General features: G+C 38.5%; 1 protein-coding gene across 1 annotated transcript in view; it reads right to left on the bottom strand.

The window, feature by feature from the left end:
- SYTL4 (synaptotagmin like 4) overlaps positions 1-19,382 on the bottom strand; it is an 86,238-nt gene that overhangs the window by 36,790 nt on the left and 30,066 nt on the right. The window contains exons 3-6 of the mRNA XM_049871722.1: positions 3,830-3,995; positions 3,362-3,577; positions 3,117-3,226; positions 2,788-2,890 (exon numbers count right to left, since the gene is read on the bottom strand). Coding sequence (XP_049727679.1) covers positions 2,788-2,890; positions 3,117-3,226; positions 3,362-3,577; positions 3,830-3,939 — 539 coding nt within the window. The 5' untranslated portion in view covers positions 3,940-3,995. The remainder of the gene's footprint in view (positions 1-2,787; positions 2,891-3,116; positions 3,227-3,361; positions 3,578-3,829; positions 3,996-19,382) is intronic.

The following is a 19,382-nucleotide window of genomic DNA, read 5'->3' as shown; positions in this document are numbered from 1 at the left end:
GTCATCGAGTCGATTCTGAATCATAGTGACTCTATAGGACAGAGTAGAACTGCCCCATTGGGTTTCCAAGGAATGCCTGGTAGATCCGAACTGCCAAACTTTTGGTTAGCAGCTGTAGCTCTTAACCACTACACCACTGGGGTTTCCTAAAAAGAAATGGAGTACTGATTTGTGCTACAATGTGGATGAACCTTGAAAACATTATGCCAAGTGTAAGAAGCCAGACACAAAAGACTACATACTATATGATTCAATGTATATGAAATGTACAGAATAGGCAAATCTATAGAAACAGAGAGTAGATTAGTGATTTCTTAAGGCCAGGGAGGCCGAGAAGTTTGGAGGATGATATCTAAAGGACATAGGGTTTCCTTTAGAGGTGATGAAAATGTTCTAAAATTGATAGTGGTGATAACTGCACAACTCTGAATATACTAAGAACACTGAATTATATACTATAAATCGGTGAATTGCATGTATGTGAATTATATCTCAATAAAGGTATTACCAAAAAAAAAAAAAACCATTAGAAAAAAAATGATTGTGCCATGGTTTTCAGGATATTTTTCTTTTTTACTGTGCTTTAGGTGAAAGTTTACAGCTCAAGTAAATTTTTCATACAAAAATTTATACACATATTGTTATGTAACACTAGCTGCAATCCCTACAATATGACAGAACACTCCCCCTTTCCACCCTGGGTTTCTGTCCATCCAACCAGCTTCTGTTCCTCCTTCCCTTCTCATCCTGCCTCCGGACAAGAGCTGCCCATTTGGACTAGCTCATCTGCTTGAACTAAGAAGCACACTCTTCACAAGTTTCATTTTATGTTTTATAGTCCAGTCTCATCTTTGTCTGAAGAGTGGGCTTTAAAATCTGGGTTAACAGAGTGTCTGGGGGCCATGGCTACGAGTGTTCCTCCAGTCTCAGTCAGACCATTAAGTCTGGTCTTTTTGCGTGAATTTGTGTCCTGCTCCACATTTTTCTCCCGCTTCGTCAGGGACTCTCTGTTGTGTTCCCTGTCAGGGCAGTCATTGGTGGTAGCCAGGCACCATCTAGTTCTTCTGGTCTCAGGCTGATGGAGTCTCTGGTTTATGTGGCCCTTTTGTCTCTTGGGCTAATATTTTCCTTGTATCTTTGGTGTTCTTCATTCTGTTTTGCTCCAAGTGGGTTGGGACCAACTCATGCATCTTAGATGGCCGCTTGCAAGCTTTAAGACTCCAGATGCCACTCACCAAAGTGGGATGCAGAACATTTTCTTAATAAACTTTGTTGTGGTAATTGACCTAGATGTTCCCCGAAACCATGGTCCCAGACCCCCTGCCCCAGCTAATCTGTCCCTCAAAGTGTGTGGTTGTGTTCAGGAAACTTCTTAGCTTTTGCTTTAGTCCAGTTGTGCTGACTTCCCCTGTATTGTGTGATGTCCTTCCTTTCACCTAAGATAATTCTTGTCTACTATCTAGTTGGTGAATTCCCCTCTCCCTCTCTCCCTACCCTCGTAGCCATCAAAGAATGTTTTCTTCTGTGTTTAAACCTTTTCTTGAGTTCTTATAACAGTGGTCTCATACAATGTTTGTCCTTTTGTGACTGACTAATGTCACTCAGCATAATGCCTTCCAGATTCATCCATGTTGTGAGATGTTTTGCAGATACATCATTGTTCTTTATCAATGCATAGTATTCCATTGTGTGTATGTACCGTAGTTTGTTTATCCATTCACCTGTTGATGGGCATCTAGGTTGTTTCCATCTTTTTGCTATTGTGAAAAGTGATGCAATGAGTATGGGTGTGCATATATCTATCTGTGTGATGGCTCTTATTCTTCTAGGATATATTCCAAGAAGTGAGATTGCTGGATTGTATGGTACTTCTATTTATAGCTTGTTAAGGAAGCGTCGAATCAATTTCCAAAGTGGTTGTACCATTTTACATTTCCACCAGCACTGCATAACTGTTCCAGTCTCTCCACGACCTCTCCCACATTTATCATTTTGTGTGTTTTATAATATTTCTTCTTAGTGTTTTATAATATTTCTTCTTAAGGCTAGAGGGATATTAATGATGAATAACTTTAATGGCAAAGAAACATTTGCCTGAAGATTAGTAATTCAATTTTATTTCAATGTTTTATTCTTTTAAATTCAAGTAAAATTAAAAAGAATGCTTTTAATTAAATACAGTATGATCCAATACTGTAAACATTTTTTCAGTCTATCTAGCCATTCATCCACTTTACTGTATATATGCGTAGAAGATATCTGAGATGATTTTCATACAATGTGAATACAAAAACCAGGAATTTGGGTGATTTGTTACTTCCCTTTTTGTAGTTTCCTGTACTGGTTATATTTTAATGAGTATGTATCATTTTTATTTTTCCTCAAATTGTTCTTATGAACCAAACCCACTGCTGTCTAGTTGATTCTGACTCATAGCGACCCCATAGGGTTTCCAAGGTTGTAAACCTCTATAGAAGCAGACATCTTTCTCCTGCGGAGCCGCTGGTGGGTTCGAACTGCTGACCTTAAGGTTAGCATCCGACTACTTTAACCACTGCACCACAAAGTCTCCTCGTTCTTATGAAGGACAAAGTAAATATGCTGAAATGTTAACGATTGCCCGTGGGTAGTAGGATTAAGACTGATTTTTTTCCCTCCTACTTTACTCTTTTCCAAATTTTCCTATAATGAGCATCTATTATTTTATAAAGAGAAGAAAGTAAAATAATAATAATAATAAATTAAAGGGATATGCAGCATTTCTTTAAATAATTACTTGGTTCCTACCTGTACTCCTTCTGTCGCTCCTGAGCAAACTTTCTTCCTGGCCAGATATCGCCAATCTGCGACTGATGCAGTAGGGACTGTCCCACTGTCTCTCTTTTATTCACTTTAAGACAAACAAAAACATGCAGCGGGTAGTGATGAGGGGTGAAAACGGAAAGAATTCCCATATAATTTCCCTTTAAACATACCATTCATGTAGAACGGATGGCAAAACAATTTTTTATGCTCCCCCCAAAAAAACTGACTGAGCCCACAGAGTAAGAACACACTAAGATTCCACACCAGAGGATCTATCGCTGAGGTTAAGCACCTCCAGACATGCCCAATACCTGCAGGTTTGTTGCGCAGGGACATCCTGATTATCTCACTGCCAGTGCGGTAATCAAAGCGATTCACTTTCTGGTCATAAAACCAGTCTCCAGTCGCCTTCTTTAGCTCTCTGGGAAAGAACAAAAGAAAATGACAGATATTAAGAATGGCTCTTGTTACTCAACCAACAAAGACCAAGGGAAGAAATTCTCATCACAGCTGGGGCCTCATTTCCTCTCTTTGCACACCCACAGGTGACACTCACATTTCCTTGGCACACACTTTGCACCTCCAGGTACCATTGCTTTCCTGGACACAACAGTCCTGACACACCAGGTGATTACAACCCCGACAAGTGTTGGTCTTGGGAGTCAAACGGCCCAGGCTCTCCTGGCACCGGGCACAGGTCCGATCACTGTAGTGTTGGCTGCCCCTCTTGGCCCCTTTCCTTTTAATCTCCAGCAACTCATTCTTCAGTCGCCTGCCAAGACCCAAGAGAAAAGCAACTGGATTCACAATCTGCATAGGTTAGATGGAGAGAGTTGTAGGGTAGACACAGTAAGACTAATTGGTTCTGTGAAAGCAACAAACTCAGAGCCCAGCATGAACCAATGAGGAGTTGTAAACCTCATACTTATGTTTTTCTGAAAATCTGATGAAAAGTATATAAGGAAAATCTCAGATTATCATTGGTCAAGGGCCTAGGAACCCATACTTTTTCTGGGATACTTACCTAATCCTTTTCTCATCAGCTTTCTGGAGCTCCTCATCTCGCTGTAGAACACTGAGGATCGAATCTCTTTCCATGTCTGATAGAAAAGACAAGTCGAGTATCTCCGACATGACTTATTTCGTATTCTTTCTTCAAAGCAACCAGACAGGAGTGCTACCAGAGTTGTCTAAAATAAGATAAGAACTAATTTTGCACAGATAATTTACTCCAGAATAGGCCTATAGCCCTAGAGCCTTTCAGTAGGCTACTTCCCCACTAAGGAAGGCTAAAGAGACAAAGTAGAAATATTATACCTATTTACCACTCCCACTCTCACTCCCATCTGAATCCTGCCCTGAAAATGAAAAGGCTTTAATTTTTTCAAGAAGAAAAATTTATTCACGACTCTGGGAAAGGGTTAGTCTTTCGGCATAACCATCCCAGACTGGAGAGAGCATAGAATAGCTGAGCCAAACTCCTCTTTCACCAGGGGATCCTCAATCATCCAATTTTTGATACTTGAAAAAATGTTATCAAGTCCCAAGTCTATTAACCCAAAGAATCAGGCAGCTGGCTTCTGTCATGGAGGAGAAAACTCCATGGGGACTCAAGCCAGTTTAAGCCCATTTCTCCCTTCCTGACCAGCTTCCATGTTCCCAGGATTCAGTCAGCTTTCTACTACACTTCAAAACTTCCAGCACCTACTGTATATCTCAGCATTCTTATTGCTAACACTATTTCAGGAATATATTTACCCATTTCATGAACATTTATTGATCACCCACTGTGAGAGGCATTGTGCAAAGTGCCGGCGATACAGAGATGAGTAAGATACAGTTCCTGTCCTTAAGAAGTTCGCAGAGTTGTAGAAGAGACAGATACACATGAATGCAGTATAATGGACTAAGTGCTATCAGAAGGATTATAAATTAAGTGCTAGGGGAACTTAAAGAAGGAAGTAACCAATTCTATCTTGCACACAGGAGAGAGAAAGAGCTATACACATGGACAGTTTAACAAAGAGGTGATATATAAATTTTGCTTCATAAAACAGAGGAATATTTGTTGATAAGGGAGAACAGTAGGAAAGATAGGTTGGGACAAGATTATAGAAATCTCAAATACTCTTAAAAATCAAGAATTTTTAAATTTATTCTGTAGACAATAAAAATCCAACAAACATCTTTGGTGTCACTTTGCTTCTAATATTGGGAAATCACATGATCAAATTCATTTTACAAAGATCACTCTAGCTATACTATGGAAGACTGATTCAAAGGACAAATTGAAAGGCAGTTTGGTAGTTTGAATTGATTCAACAGCAGTGGGTTTGGTTTTGTCGGTAGTATCTAACAAATTTTTAAAATACGCATATTCCTTAACCAAACAATGCTACTTCTAAAAATCCACCTAATAGAAATAGTTACACAAATGTATACACAAGGGTATATGCGCAAGAATGTTTGCTGCAACATTCTTTGTAAGGCAAAAAACATTCAACAGAGGAATCATTAAACAAAATAAAACTTCTATATAATGGAATGCTATATATACATATATATTATATGTATTAACACGAAAAATTAAAAAAAACGTAATTCTAAGACATTCTTGAATGATCCCTTTGGTAAAATAATATCTACCAATACATTTGTATATGCAAAGGAAAAGGTCTAGAATGACACAAACTATTAACTTTGGTTTTTCCTGGGGAGTAAACAAGGGATGGAGGGACTCTCACTTTTTAATTTACATAGTTCTGAATTTTTTATATATAATGTCTTCCTTTAAAAAATTTTTTATTATACTGATATACATGGAACAAAACACACAATACATATGTCTTACTTTGAAATTTAAAAATAAATGTAAAACTTCACAGTAGGCAAGGAAGTCATTGCAATAGTCCAGGCAAAAGAAGGCAACCTAGGTTTACTAACTGCCTCTAACCAATTGGGCAAGTCATTTTATTTGTCACTCTCTGGTTTCTCATCTACAAAATGGGTATAAGATGACCCACCTCACAAGGTTGTCAAGAAAATTAAATAATGTATGTTCAAGGGCCAGCCACTGTGTTTGGACATAGTAGGAGGAATACAAATACTTGCTGCATCTGCTAAAATGGTAAAGGCCTGAACCAGGGCAGCCAAGAAGGATGAAAAGAGAATAGGTTTGGAAAGTAGAACTGACAGAACAGAGCGACTGACTGAGTGGAGAGGATGAAGGTGAAGTCAAAGATGCCTGGCTCACATGTCTAGGTTAAACAACTGACTGGGTAGTGATAGCCCTGACAGTGATAGGAGCTCTAAAAGAAAAAAACAAGTTTGGAAGTAAGGCAAAAAGTTTCATTTCAGCCATATTGAGTTTGTGCTGCATACAGGATATCCAAGTAATTAGGCCCAGGAAGTAGTTGGAGACACGGCTCAGAAAAAAGACTGTATCTGAAAATACAGATTCGGCAGTCATGGGAGTAAAAGAGCCCAGGGAAGACATAGGAAGTGAGAAAAGAAATGATAATGGTACCTACCTTCTTTGCTGTCCCTTGAAACCATGCAAGCCTTTTTCACTTTAAATTATTTCTTCCTAATTATATACAGCATGATAGAGAGCATAAACAACATAGCTAAGCCACACAGGTTCCTAAAACCTAAACATCTCAACTTGATCTATATTGAACTATGAGAAGCTAAGACTCTTTTATAGACCATTTCTTAGACAGTCCTGAGGAAGTCTTCTTAGTTCTTATTTCCATATAGATTATATAGATTTTTTTGTTTTTTATATATGCTCCTTGAGAACAAGGACTTTTTAAAATAGTTTTCTATGTATCTCGCCTAACACCTAACACAATATTTGACACATAGATGGCACTGCGGTTTTTTAGTGTTGCAAATGCTGCCGCTACTGTTGACCATCATCACTGTCATCATCACCCGAGTAGTTCCATTTGTTGAGAATTTACTACATGCCAGGGATATATACATATACTAACTACTTTAATCCTTACAACAGCCCAGTGAGTCAGGTACTATTATTATGTCCAGTTTATAGATGAGGAGAGACTCAGGAGAGGGTGGTTAACTTGGCCAAAAATTAAAAGCAAGTAAGTAAAGTTGTTGGGATTCAAACCTAGGCAATCCAATTCTAGAGGTGGCACTCTACTGGCTCCATTCAGGCCGTATCATGGCCAAAGCAATTATAAAATGTTGAATAAACCAAACAAAAAAAACCCCATTGCCGTTGAGTCAATTCTGACTCATAGCAACCCTATAGGACAGAGTAGAACTGCCCCAGAGAGTTTCCAAGGAGCGCCTGGTGGATTCGAACTGCTGACCTTTTGGTTAGCAGACATAGCACTTAACCACTATGCCATCAGAGTTTCCATAAATGTTGAATAGAACAATCAAGAGCACCATGGAAATGAATTCCCATATGTGTGATTGTGGCTAAAGCACTGACCGAACATTTCATGTCTCCTGGATAAAACAGTTACCACCAGTTGTCTGGAAGCTAAAGATCAGAGAGTTTAGGCCCACTGGAAATTAGTACAAAACCTGATAGATTAAAAAACTGGTGCTTGTGGAGAAGCAGCAGAGTTCTGTGATGAGAAAGACACTGGCACAATGATAAGACCAAGTAATATCAAAAGCCAGGGTAAGATTATCCTTGAGGAAATATCCATAGCACCATAAGAAAATGTAACTGCTAATACTGGACATCTTCCCTTTATTTTTCATTCATGGAACCTGACCAACCAGAAGAGCTCCCCGCTGAAATCTTAAATTCAAAGAACCTCCACTTTCTAACCACAGTTCACTCCCACTAACCCTGTTCTTCAACCTCATCAAGATCACAGTTTCTTGATACCTTCACTTTCTCTTGGTCCACTTGCCTCCTGCTGATCTATCTTCCTTCCCTACCAAGATTTGACTCCAGATGGCTCAACATTTGAACCACTCTCACCAGCACCTTGTGTATCTTTGTACCTTCATCCCTCTGCCACAACCGTCTATCAAAAGCCCAACCAATCCTGTATCAATGCTACAGTTTGTCTTGTCTGTTCCTAAACCCAGGTACTACATAACTCCTGGTCTCTAACCTAAGCAGGACCTTTCTTGTTCCCCATAAATCCTTTTACTTGCCCTTGTTCAATTCCCTTATCCAGTCCCTTCTGGTTCTATTTTAAGCCTTCATTCATCTTACACTCCCACTTTCCTTTCCTCTAGACCCATCAGACGTCTTTATCTCATACTTGTAAAAAGAAAATTCTTTTAGAGTCCACCAGCTATGACCTCCAGCAACTCCCTGCCTCCCCTCCCCCACCACTTGCCAATTTGACTCCTTTCAGAAAATCTATATCCTACAGCCCCACCTTTGACCACGGTTGCCGCTGTTTCCAACACTAATTCTATTACCAGCCAGCTCACCTGAGATGGGATCTTGTGGAATCAGTAGTGCAGAGGAGAAAACAGAATAAGAAAAAATTTAAAAGGCAAGGAGAAAATGGGAACATAGAAAAAGTGGGACAAATAGAAAGCAAAAGATAGTAAAAAAAAAAATAAAAAAGCTCAAATATATCAATAAACACAAATCACGTATGTGAGCAAAACTCACCAGTTAAAATACAGAAATTGACAGCCTGGATAAAATTAAAAATCCAGCTATATGCCATTTACAAGGGACACATCTAAAACTTTGTTGTTGTTAGGTACCATTGAGTCAGCAAGGAAATACAGAAGTAGAAAAGTTGAAAAAAGATATACTAAGTAACTGTTAACCAAAAAAAAAGTTGAGGTAGCTATATTAATACCTAAAAATTAAAACTCCAAGACAATAAAAGCATTAAAAGGGATAGAGAAGACCACTACATAGAGATATTAGACCTGTATGCACTAATAAAATACCTCCAAATATATATAAAGGAAATTAAATACAACAAGAGAGAAAAGTTGAAAAATCTACCACCAAAATGGGAAAGTTAACATACCTCTCTTAATCATTGATGATACAAGCAGATAAAAAATTAGTACATATAAAGAGAAGCTGAACAACACACTAAGCTTGATTTAATGGTCATATGTAGAATTCTATATCCAGTGAGAGAATCACATTCTTTTCAAGCACATACGGAATATTTACCCAAAAAGTGACCACGTTCGAGGCTATAATTCAAGTCTCAGCAAAATTTGGAAAACAATGTTCTCATAGAAGCCATGTTAACTGACTTCAAGGAAATTTAATAAGAAGTCAACAACAAAAGATAATCTTTAAGACCAGTACTTTTGGAAATTTTCAAAGGCACTTCTGAATAAGTCACAGTCAAAGAAAGATCATAATGGAATTAAATTTATAATTGACATCTTAAAGAAGAAAGGCCTATCTCACCATTGCCACTACCATACCATGGAATAGACAGTTTTCTAGAAATTCCAAAAGGAAAATATGGAATAAAAATAATGCTTTCATATGCAATCAATAAGTGATGTCTTTTATGGTAAACTGCACATCACATTTTGAAAAATAAAACTCATAAAAATAATGGAGGCACAAATACAGTTATAATAAAGAAAACCAGACAGATTTAAAATTAGAAAAGCCTTGACCTTTCATATTCTCTCAATTGATGGATACTAGGGTTTAATGGAGAAACCAAAGCCCAAAAAAACTTGTTAAGTCCCTTCATTGAAATTCAGTCACAGATGTGTAGTCAAAAGGGCAAGGATTATCTCCTGAGAAGACCACGGCTCAGATAACATGAGTGTCAGAACCTGAGCTCTGATGGACAATTTGCTCCGTGTTAGTCCTAGGGTGTCAAGACTCAGATGAAACATCTTAATTTAGCATCCTTGTGGGACTGCATGTCCACAAGAAGAGATTTTCTAAAAGATGGCTTGTTTAGTCAGAAAATTACATTTATTGATTAAAATTCAGGACAAAATTTGAATGCAAATTCTTATAAAAGCAAAAGGAAAATTATTTGAGCGATTATAGATTAAGAAATAATGCGATAATCAATAAATGAACATTAACACCAGCTAGTTTTCAAGAAGGGGAGGGGTAGCTATCTCAAATTATTTTAAATTCTGAAGACCGGTTTTTAAAATGAAAAACTGGGCCAAATCGACTATTGGGAAAATAGTGGTGTACGAGAGACTTGGATTCAAATTCTAGCTCTGCTATTTATTAGTTATATGACCACAGGCAAGTTACCAAACCTCTCTGAGCCTCAGTTTCCTCATCTGTAACATAGAGATACCACTACCTAGGTTAAAAGGTTATCAGGAGGACTAAACACAGTAATACATGTAAGTCACCTAGCACAGTGCAAGACACACAATAGTTTCTCACTATTATATTCCTTTCTCTTTCATATCTCAAATTTCCAATACAAAGGAACTGCTGAATCAAAAGGACCTCGAAGTTAAGGAATACACCTGTGGTTCATGAACAAACTCAGTAACGGAAGATTTTACCTTAGACTGAACAAGTCAAGTGTAAATTGGAAACTACAGACTTTCACTGTGCCCTATTTTAAAGTCTAGAATATAAAAAAAAAGACAATCAAAAACACAGAATTCCTTTAAGAATATTTTCTGGATTAAAAACCATTGTTGGTGTTCCCAAAATGGAAACTGATGTGAATCAGAAAAACACCGAATAAAGCCCCTGCACTGGGTAATGAATAAAACAGATTTTGCTGTGTTACATTTCTTGGGCGCACTGGCACCCCTCCCTTTCCCAAATATGCAGCCCACATATAAATGTGGAGATGGCAATATTTGTGCTCGAACTTCTACCAGACATGATCTCTTTGAGAGGGCACCGTATTAGACCTCATAACCTGGGAGCTTAGCACAGCGTCTGACACACTGAAGGAGTTCAATAAATGTTATTGAATGTCTTCATCCAGAAATACATTTGTGTGCATATGTTTAAATTTAAACCCATAAAAACTGAAGAACGGTTATGGAGTGAGAGCGTTTTGTTTTCCAGAGACAATATGGAACCATGGTTAACAGCATGGACTCTGGAGCCAGGCTGCCTAAATAAGAATCCCAACTTCACCATTTACTAGCTATGTGACCGTGGGCAAATTACTAAACATCTTACTGTGTCAATTTCCTCATTTGTAAAATGGAGATAATAACTGCACCTACCCTCTTAGGCTTGTTATAAGGACAAAATTAGTTGTTAAATGCTTAAAGAAATGTGAACACAGAGAATGTTCTATAAGCGTTAGTTATTATTTTATCCTTTTGTATATGTACACTTGTGCTTTAAGACTTAACTGGGTTTTGGAAAATAACAATGATTTTCTTTTAAAAAATACTTATGAGATGTGAGTTAAACTGTGTCTAGACACCATTTAAAGTCTCAGGTCTTTTTTTTTTTTTGAAGTGGGCAATTATGCTGACAACCTTAGACATAAAGGAAGAATTTCAGAAAAATTTACCCATGCTTAAGGGCGAAAAGCTTGAACTGGAATTAAATTATTCTCCTAAACTTACAAGTAGTAATTATGTGACGAGTCCGCACATAAATTCTATTGGATTATCAGTAGTGTCCCACCAAAGTGATATAATAAAAGTATTCTGCTGTTGGACCCAGGACAAGAGACAATTTTGTCAAAAATTATACCTCATTGAACATGAAATGGTGGACCAGAGTCTTTCAAAAGATATTAGTTTAATGAAGAAACCCTGAATAAAACTGCTACTGTTAAGGAAACGATACTATGTTTTACCCAGAAATTGATTAGTGATGTGAGAAAATTTACACTGACAAGTGTCAGATTCTAGACACTTTTGAACATAGGTATTTAGAATTATCTTAGTTGTGTTAAACAAGAAATGTGATGGTGTCTACATTTTTCAAAGATTAGAATTGAAACTGGACTACGAATTATAACTGGCCATGATCGGGGCAGATTACCCAATAAGCAAGGCAAGCACAGGCTTACTTGTGCTTACTTACTAATCCGTAGTGAACAATTTCACATTTTTTCACCACATCAAAGACTCTACTTCTAGGTATGGTTGGCATCTGTCTGTCTGCCAATCCTAAAGCACCTTCCTACAGAATCAAAGCCTCTCTTCAAATTCACAATCCCTGACGGGGTAGATGACCCAGTAAGCAAGGTAAGCATGAGGATTACTTGTGTTTACTTACTAATCTGTAGTGAACAATTTTACATGGGATGTGGTGAAACTTGTATGAAATTGTTCACTACAGATTAGTAAGTAAGCACAATTAAACCCATGTTTGCCTTGGTAATTGGATAATCCACCCCTCGTCACGATAATTTTGGATTATAAAATGTCAGTAGGATGTCCGCTTCTGGCCAAGTCAAAGACTGGATTTCCATTCCACCTGAACCAACCAAAAACATACAAAATGTATGAAACAATGGTTTACAAGGTTTCATGCTTGCCTTAACATCAGGCAATGAAGGACAGTGATCCCTGAGAGGTGGGAAACAAATAAGGCAAGCCTTATAATTTTCCCGGTTTATTGTCTTAAGAGAGTTTCCAGTATGTGGTGCAGGGAGGAGGAACTCAGGTGGAACCCAGCAAACTCCCTGAGTTGAAGTGACAGAGCTGAGAGTCTAGGAAGACCCAGGTGGCTAAAGATCATAGGACAGCAAACCTGAGAGAGCTACAGAGACAAGGAACTTCAGACAGTCCCCCTTGAGTATTCAAGAAAGGAGTGATCAGCACATGGGTAAGAGGAAAGTACCTAAGGCCGGGGAAAGAAACATATGAAAGATTAGAAAGAACAGTGCCCGTCACTCATACAGGGCCAGGAATAGTGCCTATTCCCACCAGCCACACTGGAAAACCTTATGATTCACAGGACACTGGGTAGAGTTCTCAGCAGGATCTTGCCTCAGTAGTGCGAAATAATTAGCCCAAGACTGCACATTGCTCTGGTCTTGCCTAACAAATATAAACAGCAAGGCCTGAAAGGGATCAATCTGTTTTCAAGTAACTCAAGTGTATTTCAGAACAGAGCTCAAGAATATTTACAGGAATACAAAAATATCCAACACCCAAAAAGGGAAAATTAAAAATATCTGGTATCCAATCAAAAATTAACAGGCAGACTTCTGGCCAAAATGGCAGTTTAGTCAGACATACCACACTGTCCCTCTACAATAGAAGAGCCAGGAAGCCAAGTGAAACAGATACAGAGGACAATCCTGTAACCTTGAGCATCAAATGGAAGGATAAAAAACTAGATCAAACACTGAATGGAAGAAGAAACTGACTGCAAACAGTGAATGAGAAAAGACAGAGTGGAGGGGGCCTTCCAGCCAGCCCAGCATAGCATGTCCATCTTGAGACAAAGACAGCAGCAATCACTGGTGAGGAGCACAGAAGGCAGCTTGATGGAATTCCCAGTAGGACACACAGTAACTGTGTAGACATACCCGGAGTGAAATAAGGTCACAATTGCTGGTTACAGCCAATGGGAAGAGCCCAGATGCCCTTACCCATGAGCAGAAGAGCATGCCTCCCCTTCCCCCACCTCCTGGTGACTAGTGGCACAAAACCCCTATCCTGGCAGCCCCAACCACAAGCGACCAAGGTACGAACTCCCCTAACCCCCCAGTCCCGACTGCCATCCTCCCCCCACGCCCTGACCACCACTATCCCCAGACTGATGACCCCACTGAGCAGCAGCAGGTCACATGCACCGGCCACATGCCCCCCTCCGCTTGCCAACCCAGCCATGCAGCACCAGCCACTTGCCCTATCCTTCTCACCTGCCAACCCAGATGATCTCCTTATGCCCTTCCCTGGTCTGGTGATAGGCAGTGGCAGCACAATAGCATATGTACCCCACTTACCGCTCCCTGTATCCTTCCCCTGCCGAGCGAGAGACAGAGGCAGCATAACCATGCACACACCTACCTATCACTCCCCCCTCTCCCCCTCACATGGTGAAGGGCAGCAAGCATGCACACACATGCATCCACCCCACACCACCTGTGCCCCACCTGGCCTGGTGAGAGGAGGCGGCACTGCGACCGCACATGCACCCGCCCATTGCTCCCTCACCCCTCCCTCTCCCAGTGAGAGGCAGGAGCTGCACGACCTCATGTGCACATGCCCACCATACCCCCCTCCCCTGCCCACCATTTGCCCCTCCCCAGCAAGGGGTGATGAGTGCACAATTGCAGGCACACTGGCCCACCACTTATACCTTCCCACCACAATGTGAGAAGTGACAGCAGTGCAACATGAATGCACCTGCCCACCACTCATTCCCCCCATCAGGTGGGAGGTGGCAATCATGCCCCACTTGTCAGCCACACCCACCACATCTACTGCTGTATCCACTCAGCAAGTGCCACTGCCCACTCCAGTGCCACTGGACTGATGACAGATAGTGGCCAACACCTGCCCAACCCGCCCTCAGCCATCCCACAAGATGAGTGAACAGAGACCCGACTTATACACCCAGCCACTATGCCACCCACCTGGAGACAGGTGGTGAGTGCTCCAGTGTGGCCAGACTAACAACCAGAGTAGCATGCCCATCCTACCTGCCCAGATACATTAAAACAAAACATAACAAAAAATCAGGGAATGGCAAACAAATATACAGTTAATAAATAAATATAACAACACCTTAATGCCTCAGAAAAAATGACAATATCAAATCACCTAAAGAAGCAGAACAAAATGGTTCCACCAAGTGACCAAAATAAAGAACCAGGAAACTCCCCCTGAGGAAGAAATGGTACTGAAACTACCTGATAAAGAATTTAAAAGACTTATATATAACAAAACCCATCACCATCAAGTCAATTCCAACTCATAGCAACCCTACAGGAAAGAGTAGAACTGCCCTATAGGGTTTCCAAGGAACAGCTGGTGGATTCGAACTGCTGGCCTTTTGGTTAACAGCCAAGCTCTTAACCACTGTCCCACCAGGGCTCCTGTGGACTTATGCATATGGACCTCTAAGACATCAAGGGAGCCCCAGTAGCGAAGTTCTTAAGAGCTCAGGCTGCTAACTAAAAGGTCAGCAATTCAAATCCACCAGTCGCTCCTTGGAAACCCTATGGGGCAGGTCTACTCTGTCCTGTAGGGTCTCTATGAGTCAGAATCAACTTGATGGCACACAACAACAACAAGACATCAAGAAAAAGATCAAGGAAAGCACAGAAAAATACCAAGGAAAGCACAGACAAAACTCCAGAATTCAGGAAAACAATACAAGAACAAAATGATAAAATAGACTATTAGAAGCCATATAAAAACAGCACCTAGAAATCCAAAAGATTAACACTAAAATTTCAGAAATAGATAACACATTGGAAGGACAAAGGCATAGAACTGAAGCAATAGAAGACAGAATCAGTAAAACAGAAGACAAATCCCTTGAAACCAATATGTTATAGGAGCAATCAGAAAAAAGAATGAAGAAAGCCTAAGAGTTATGTGGGATACTATCAAAGGGAATAATTTATGTGTGATCAGAATTCCAGAACAGGAAGAGTAATAAAAGAAAAGCACAGATAAAATTTTTGAAAATTTGCTGGCAGAAAACTTCCCTAATATGAAAGATGAGAAGATTGCCATCCAAGAACTTCAATGAATCCCAAATAAGATAGACCCCAAAAGAAAATCACCAAGATGTATTATAATCAAACTTTCCAAAACCAAAGACAAAGGAAGATCCTGAGAGCAGTCTGGGAAAAAAGAAATGTTACCTACAAAGGGAAACCAATAAGGCTAAGCTCTGATTTCTTGGCAGAAACCACACAGGCAAGAAAGCAATGGGATGACATATATAAAACTGAAAGAAAAAGAAATCGCCAACAAAGAATATATATCTACCAAAATCGTCCCCCAAGTATAATGCTGAAATTAAGACATTTCCAGATAAATAGAAATTAAGGAAATTTGTAAAATCAGGACAATCTTACAAGAAATATTAAAGGGTGTCCTTTTTACAAAGAACTAACAATGTCAGACAACAACCTTAGATTAGGACACACAACAGCATCAGCCAGATACCAACCCAGATAAAGAATTCTCAAAAATAAATCAAAGCTAAAAGACTGAAAACAGGGAACCAGAGATGTCAATCTGTAAATGACGACAACATCAAAACAAAAAAGGGGAATAATGGTGTAGCTATAGAACTTTCACATGGCGAGGAAGTCAAGGCAACATCAAAAAATAAAAGACTGGTTTAAACTTAGGAAGATAAAGGTAAATTTCAAAGTAACCACAAGGAAAGTTAACAAACCAACTCATCAAAGTAAAAAAGAAGAAAAACGTAAAGACTCAGTAAACACAAAATCAACAGCAACAAAGGAAATAAAAAGGAAATTCATAAATAAAGAGAACCCAGCACAGAAAAGTATATGGAACAAACAAATCAATCCCAACAAAAAACGTGTTGGGATTGATTTGTTTGTTCCACAAATCAATAGCACCACACACACAAAAAAGGCACAACGAAATGACAGCAGTAAATTCATACCTACCAATAATTACACTGAATATAAATGGGCTAAATGCACCAGTCAGGAGACAGAGAGTGACAGAATAGATAAGAAAACATGATCCATCAAAACGCTGCCTACAAGAGACACACTTTAGACACAAAGACAAAAATAAGCTAAAAATCAAAGGATGGAAAAAATATATATCAAGCAAAGGGCAACCAAAAAAGCACAGAAGTGGCAATATTATTCTCTGGTAAAATAGACTTTAAGACAAAAACCAGCATAGAGACAAGGAAGGGCAGTACATAATGATAAAGGGGTCAGTTCAACAAGAAGACATAACCATAATACATATCCACGCACCCAATGAAAGAGCTCCAAAATACCTAAAACAAACTTTAACAGAATTGAAAACAGAAATAGATGACTCCACAATAATAAGAGACTTTAACACACCACTTTTGATGAAGGACATAACAACTAGAAAGAAACTAAAACAAAGATACTGAAGATTTAAACAACACAATCAACCAACTTGATCTCATAAACATATACAGAACACACTACTCAACAACAGCACAGTACACATTCTTTTCAAGCACACGTGGATCATTCTGCAGAATAAACCATATGTTAGGCCACAGAGCAACCCTCAATAAATGCAAAAACATAAAAAAAAGATACAAAGCATCTTTTCAGATCACAATGCTATGAAATTAGAAATCAATAACAGGAAGAACAAGGAAAAAAAATCAAATACATGGAAACTGAGTAACACCATGCTTAAAACCACTGGGTAATAAAAGAAATAAAAAAAATAAATTCCTAGAATTAAATGAGAATGGAAAGAAAACATATCAAAGCCTTTGGAACACAGCAAAAGCAGTGCTCAGAGGTCAATTTATAGAAATAAATTTACATATCGAAAAGGAAGAAAGAACCAAAACCAACATCTTAACCCTGTGACTTCAACAAATAGAAAAAGAGTAGCAAAATAAGCCCACAGTCACCAGAAGAAAGGAAATAATAAAAACTAGAGCAGAAATAAATGAAACAGAAAAACAATCAAAAGGATCAACCAGACTAGAAGTTGGTTCTTTGACAGGATTAATAAAATCGGCCAACCATTGGCCAAATTGACAAAAAGAGGAGAATATGCAAATAAAACAAATAAGCAATGAGATGGGTGCTATAACAACAGAACCAATTTAAATTAAAAAGATAATAACAGAATACTATGAAGAAAATTTGAAAACCTAGAAAAAATGGACAAATTTCTAGAAACACACTACCTACCTAAATTAATATAAACTAAGTTAGAAAATTTGAATGGACCCATAACAGAAGAAATTGAAGAGGTCATAAAAAAAATTCCCCCCCCCAAAAAAAAGTCCTGGCCTAGAAGGTTTCGCTGGAGAATTCTACCAAACATTCAGAGAAGAACTGATATTGATTCTATTCAAACTATTCCAGAACATAGAAAAGGATGGAGTACTCCTGAATTCATCCTATGAAGCAAGTATAACACTGATACCAGAAGCCAGGCAAAGACTCTGCTAAAAAAGAAAATTATAGACCAATATCCCTCATGAATATACATGCAAAAATTCTCAACAAAATTCTAGACAATAAAATCCAACACCATAAAAAAATAATACACCACAATAAACTGGGATTCATATCAAGTATGCAAGGATGGCTCAGCATTAGAAAACCATCCAGTGTAAATTAAAAAAACAAAGGAAAAGAACCACATGATCATATCAATTGACTCAGAAAAGACATCTAATAAAGTCCAACGCCCATTCCTGATAAAAAGTCTCAGCAAAATAGGAATAGAAAGGAAATTCCTCAACATAATTAGGCGCATATATACAAAACCAACAAACATTATCAATGGAAAGAGAACGAAAGCATTTCCCTTGAGAACAGGAAACAGACAAGGATGCCCTTTATCATTACTCTTATTCAACATTGTACTAGAAGTCCTAGCCAGAGCAGGCAATAAAGGAAAATAAAAGAAATCCAAATTGCTAAAGAAGAAACAAAAGTATCCCTATTCACAGATGAAATGATCCTATACAGAGAAAATGCCAGAGATTCTACAAGAAAGCTACTGGAACTAATAAAAGGATTCAGTAAAGCGGCAGGGTTCAAGATTAACATACAAAAGTCAGTCAGATTCCTCTACACTAACAAAACTCCAAAATGGAAATCAAGAAAACAATACCATTTACAATAGTCCCCCAAAAGTTAAAATACTTAGGAATAAACCTAACCAGGGATACAAAAGACTTATACAAAGAAAACTACAAAACACTACTTCAAGAAACCAAGAGAGATCTACATAAATGGAAGAAAATACCGTGCTCATGGAAAGAAAGACTTAACATTGTGAAAATATCAACACTACCCAAAGCAATCTAAAGAAATAATGTAATACTGATCCACATTCCATCAACATTCTTTAAAGAGATGGAAAAACTAATCACTAACTCTATGAGGAAAGGAAAGAGACCTGGGTAAGCAAAGCACTACTGAAGAAGAACAAAGTAGGAGGCCTCACACTCCCAGTCTCAGAAGCTACTATACAGCCACAATAGTCAAACAACCTGGTACTGGTACAATGACAGACACATAGACCAATGAACAGAATTCAGAACCCAGAAGTAAATCCATACAGCTATGGAAAGCTGGTCTTAGTCAAAGGGCCAAAATCCATTAAATGGGGAAGAGAGAGACTGTCTCTTTAACAAATGGTGCTGACGAAACTGAATACCCATTTGCAGAAAAATGAAACAAGATCCATACCTCACACCATATACAAAAATTAATTCAAGATGGATCAAAGACCTAAATATGAAACCTAAAATTATAAAGACCATGGAAAAACATAGGGGCAAACCTAGGGGTCCTAATTTATGGCATAAATAGACTATCAAACATAACTAAAAATGAACAAACAGCAGAAGATAAACAAGATGATTGGGGCATCCTAAAAATGAAACACATGTGTATCAAAAAAATTTCTCCAAAAGAGTAAAAAGAGAACCTACAGGCTGGGAAAAAAAATTTGGGAACAACATATCTGACAAGGGACTAACTGCT

The sequence above is a fragment of the Elephas maximus genome, chromosome X (assembly GCF_024166365.1).
Source record: "Elephas maximus indicus isolate mEleMax1 chromosome X, mEleMax1 primary haplotype, whole genome shotgun sequence".
In the NCBI taxonomy this organism is placed as follows: domain Eukaryota; kingdom Metazoa; phylum Chordata; class Mammalia; order Proboscidea; family Elephantidae; genus Elephas; species Elephas maximus.
The sequence above is the reverse complement of the archived record's forward strand: the minus strand, read 5'-3'. Positions and strand labels throughout refer to the sequence as shown.